Source organism: Mandrillus leucophaeus, unplaced genomic scaffold (genome assembly GCF_000951045.1).
Source record: "Mandrillus leucophaeus isolate KB7577 unplaced genomic scaffold, Mleu.le_1.0 Scaffold413, whole genome shotgun sequence".
NCBI classification, from domain to species: Eukaryota; Metazoa; Chordata; class Mammalia; order Primates; family Cercopithecidae; genus Mandrillus; species Mandrillus leucophaeus.
Window position 1 is genome coordinate 755961 of NW_012104399.1, and position 4823 is coordinate 760783.

Sequence of the window (4823 nt, forward strand, 5' to 3'; positions counted from 1 at the left end):
TCAACAGTAATTTCAAATGTCCACTCTGTGTCAGTACATTACCACAAAATGCCAAAAGTGAAAGAATTTTTGAACATTACTGTTCATTCAGTAAGGCCCCAGAGTGATGGTTTCCAAATTGTACTTCCAAGAATCCTAAGATTTTAGGTATATTTGAAATCCTTTTGCCACAAACTTAACCTATTTAATTGTTTTGATTTTTTTTTTTTTTTAAGACGTTGATGGGAGTTGTGGGGAGTCTTCCTGTGTTGCCCAGGCTGGCCTCCTGAACTGAGCTCAAGTGTCCTTCCACCTCAGAATAGCTGGGATTATAGGTGTGCACCACTGCACCTGGCTAGTTATTTTGATTCTGAATTTAGTTTTGTTAAAATGAATCATATTTGCTTTAAAAATAATGATGTTTTCAAAATGCAGTGATATGGGCCAGGCACAATGGGTCATGCCTGTAATCCCTGCACTTTAGGAAGCTGACGCAGGTGGATTACTTCAGCCTAGGAATTTGAGACCAGCCTGGCAACAAAGTGAGACCCTGTCTCTACAACAAAATTAAAAATTAGCCAGGCATGGTGGCGTGTGCCTGTGGTCCCAGCTACACTGGAGGCTGAGGCAGGAGGATCCTTTGAATCCAGGAAGTTGAGGCTGCAGTGAGCCATGTTCATGCCACTGCACTGCAGCCTAGGTGACAGAGCAAGACTCTGTCTCATAAACAAAAAACAAACATACAAAAAATACAATGATACAGATAAAATATTTCAAAGCCAACTTTAGTTACCAAGTGAAAAATGTGATGTTAAGCCCCTTACATTAGAGATGAAGGAAGATGTTAATCACCACCACTGCCCCTCCTCCCCACATACCTTCTCTGAACTGGATCTTTTGAATGATATATTAGGGAAGTAAATTAGCAAGAAAAGATGTAAAGAAATTAAAGGGTAATTTGTTACTTGACAAGATAAAAGTAGAAATGTTTTAGAAAAATTTTAGGGTGTAGGGAATACAGATGCATTGTAATTACCAGTTGAGGTTTCAAAGTTGATATTTACCTAAGCTGCACATCTGAGCTTTCTGATGCAGTGTGTATGGAAGGGGCCCAGGCATATATATTTGGACAAAACTCACGGGTATGTATACCTCTGAATAAGAACCCTGGTTGTACAATGAAATGTGTTATCTTTAGGCTATTGAATTTCTCATGAATCATTTGATCTTTGTGTCTCCGTAGGTTTTTTCAATAAAATGGGCTTGACATTAACTCTCTGCCTACGTAAGTTGGAGTTGTGGGCTCTTTCTCCATCTCTCTTTGTATTACTTATATACTCCTCTTTTGATTTCAGGCTAAATTTATTGTGAAGAAATCAGAAGATGAAGAAGATGCCTCTAAAGATACTTATATTATTGAATGCCAAGGAATTGGGATGACAAATCCAAATCTATAGAGTATTTGCCTCTTAAATGATACCTCACTGATGTATTGCACTATTTCATAAATACTATAAAATAATGACTAGGAAGTAACTTATTAAAGGATCTGACTTAAATTTGAAGATGAAGTACAGTGTTCTGGTTTGCTGAGAATGCTTCATCAAACTAATCTCACTTTGAATATCTCCTGAGAAATGGACAATGAAGTATCAATCAGGTGGTGGATATGTGTGATAGGTGATTTCAATATTGAAGTATTGAAATAAAATATTCTTTACACCTGAAGTAAATACGTTTTTCTTTTTTATGTAATAAATTAAATCAGGGATATATATTTGATCTGTAATTTGGGTATAATTCTAATCTCCGCTGAAATCACATCTAAAGTATAATGAGGCAACTTTATGCAAATGTACTTGCTGTGACAACAATAACATTTTTTCCTTTTTTTGTTTTGAGACGGAGTCTCGCTCTGTTGCCCAGGCTGGGGTGCTGTGGCGCGATCTCCACTCACTGCAACCTCCGCCTCCCAGGTTCAAGTGATTCTACTGCCTCAGCCTCCTGAGTAGCTAGGATTACAGGCGCACACCACCATGCCCGGCTAATTTTTGTATTTTTAGTAAAGACAGGGTTTCACCATGTTGGTCAGGCTGGTTTTGAACTCCTGACCTCGTGATCTGCCCGCCTTGGCCTCCCAAAGTGGTGGGATTACAGGCTTGAGCCGGCGCACCCAGCAACAATAACATTTAATAGGCATTGTCTCATTCTAATGATATATACCTTCTACCTAGCGGGCACTTTGTACATATTTATCTTTTATTTACTTATTTATTTATTTTGAGACAAAGTCTCACTCTGTCGCCAGGCTGGAATGCAGTGGCGCGATCTCGGCTCACTGCAACCTCTGCCTTCTGGGTTCAAACGATTCTCCTGCCTCAGCCTCCTGAGTAGCTGGGACTACAGGCACGCACCACCATGCCCAGATAATTTTTGTATTTTTAATAGAGACAGGGTTTCACCATGTTGGGCAGGATGGTCTCGATCTCTTGACCTCGTGATCCACCCACCTCGGCCTCCCAAAGTGCTGGGATTACAGGCGTGAGCCACAGAGCCTGGCTGTAAATATTTATTGAATTTGAATCTGTTGAATATGTTTTGGAAGCCAAACAAGTAAAATTTTAACCTTAGTAGGTTTCACAGATTCATTCCCAGATATGTTTTTGTTTGGCTTGTGGTATTAACAAATAACTGAGTGTCTTTCGAATGGAATGTGCTTTCATCATTCTCTGTTACCTTACACCCAACATGCTTCCACATTTAGATGTTTTCCTGTTCCCGGCAGCAGTTGAGGTTGTGACTCAAAACCAGTTTGGTATGTCAGCACAATGTGTTGTACTACAATATAGTGCATAATTCATTAAAACTTGGGTCTATCTTGGACCTTTTCTCATGGTGATTAAAACACAGTCCAAGATGTAGATCCAGAGGAAGCTCTATAATACATTCAGAAAGTCCTGAATTAGTCTGTACAGAACAGTAAAATGAAACAAGTTGCTCCACGTACATAGTCATTATTCTTACCGTTGTCTGTGATAGCTCTGACCTTGGACAGTTGGGTTCAATTTGCTTTCATGATGATGATAGTGTTACTTGCTGTTTATGTTTTCACACAGTGGGTAAGTTTTCTAAGTTATTCATTTCTGTAATAGTTGAGCTATGAGATATCTTTCTATTTTAGAGTAAAGGTTTTTTAGAGAAATACTACACTTGTTCGAGGGATTGTGATAAATTTGGGGGTCTTCAGACTGAAATGATTTCTGTGCTTCTGATGAGGTGTGCCAGCAGTGTTAAGCAGGTAGGCTGAAGTGCAGAGATTTTGCCTCTGGGAGTGAGAGATTTAAGTTCAACAGTGTACATGGTGAGTTTATGATTAATCTTGGCTTGGATGTGTCCTTATTGAGTCTCAGCGATAAGTCCTACAAGTGACTTGAATTTCTATTTTCCCAAAAACTTCTAGTCTTACGTCTGTTCTTTATCTAAAATTCCATTTCAGTATGTTTGTTTGTTTTAAACTACCAAATGCAAGTAGTTCTGTTGATTTGACACTCTGTAGAACAGTCTTTTAAGAATATTCTTTAAACCAGTGGCCTTCAAACAGGGGTATTCCTACCACTTGAGTTTTACAAAGCTTTTCCATGAGATTCAGATTTTGCAGATATCAGTAGTTTTTAGAGAATTGGTTTCCAAATTTTGCTACTTAAATATGTACTTTCTCCTAAAATTGAGTTGCTTAAAGTCAAGGTAGGTCTTTGAAGTTTCCTTTTAGCATCTTTTTCACAATTGCCATTCTTCCTTTTTACATAAGAAGTTTATTTTTTACCAGTCTTAGTGCATTTTCCCAGAGTTATAAGAAAATCTCCAGGGTACCACATAAAGGGGCATTTTGAAATATTAGTCTCTGAAAAGCCCACTCAAACTAAGATATGAACCTGCATCTTATTTGTGTATTTTGTATGATTTTAAATAAGGAGGAGAAAGCTTCATTGATATGAATATTTATTTATTCAGTGTTTCAATAGATAAACATTACATCTCTAAATAAAATTTTTTCTGATTACTAGGAGAACCATTTTTTTTAATTGCCAAAAGGCTATTAGAATGTTTAAATCTTTTTCTTCTAAACTTTGGGAGTTTACTGCTTAGTAAAAGTTGTTACTTCATTGCTCTCTATTCATCCCTACCATGTGCAATGTGCTCTAGCTTCTATGATCTATCTTATATTATTGTATAGTTTACACAATTATTAATACATACATAGATGGTGTTTTTTGTTTTGTTTTGTTTTGTTTTTTGACACACAGTCTTGCTCTGTTGCCAGGGTGGAGTGCAGTGGTGCGATCTCGGCTCACTGCAACCTCCGCCTCCCAGGTTCAAGCGATTCTCCTGCCTCAGCCTCCCGAGTAGCTGGGATTCCAGGTGCGCACAACCACGCCCAGCTAATTTTTTTGTATTTTTAGTAGAGACAGGGTTTCACCTTGTTGGCCAGGATAGTCTCTATCTGTTGACTTAGTGATCTGCCTGCCTCTGCCTCCCAAAGTCCTGGGATTACAGGTGTGAGCCACCGTGCCTGGCCTTAATACATACTTTTTAAGTCCTACACTTGGCTTGATAAACTTTTTGCTGTATGTTTTCATTGAACTCTGTGTCATCCCCGCAATTAACAATATTTGTACATGATATATAATCTAATTTTTAAAAGCATTAATCTCAAAATATTTTCAATAAATTTTTATTTTTAGTGTTTAATATTTCAAAATGTGTATTTGTTATACTCAATTGTATAATATTGTAACTGTCAGAAGAAATCCTTTAATTTTTAAGAATCTTTGACTGGGCATGGT

General features: G+C 37.7%; 1 protein-coding gene across 1 annotated transcript in view; it reads left to right on the forward strand.

The window, feature by feature from the left end:
• The window catches only part of RTCA (RNA 3'-terminal phosphate cyclase), a 32848-nt gene extending 31136 nt beyond the window's left edge, over positions 1-1712 (forward strand). The window contains exon 11 of the mRNA XM_011992557.1: positions 1335-1712. Coding sequence (XP_011847947.1) covers positions 1335-1436 — 102 coding nt within the window. The 3' untranslated portion in view covers positions 1437-1712. The remainder of the gene's footprint in view (positions 1-1334) is intronic.
• The last annotated feature ends 3111 nt before the right edge of the window (positions 1713-4823 follow it).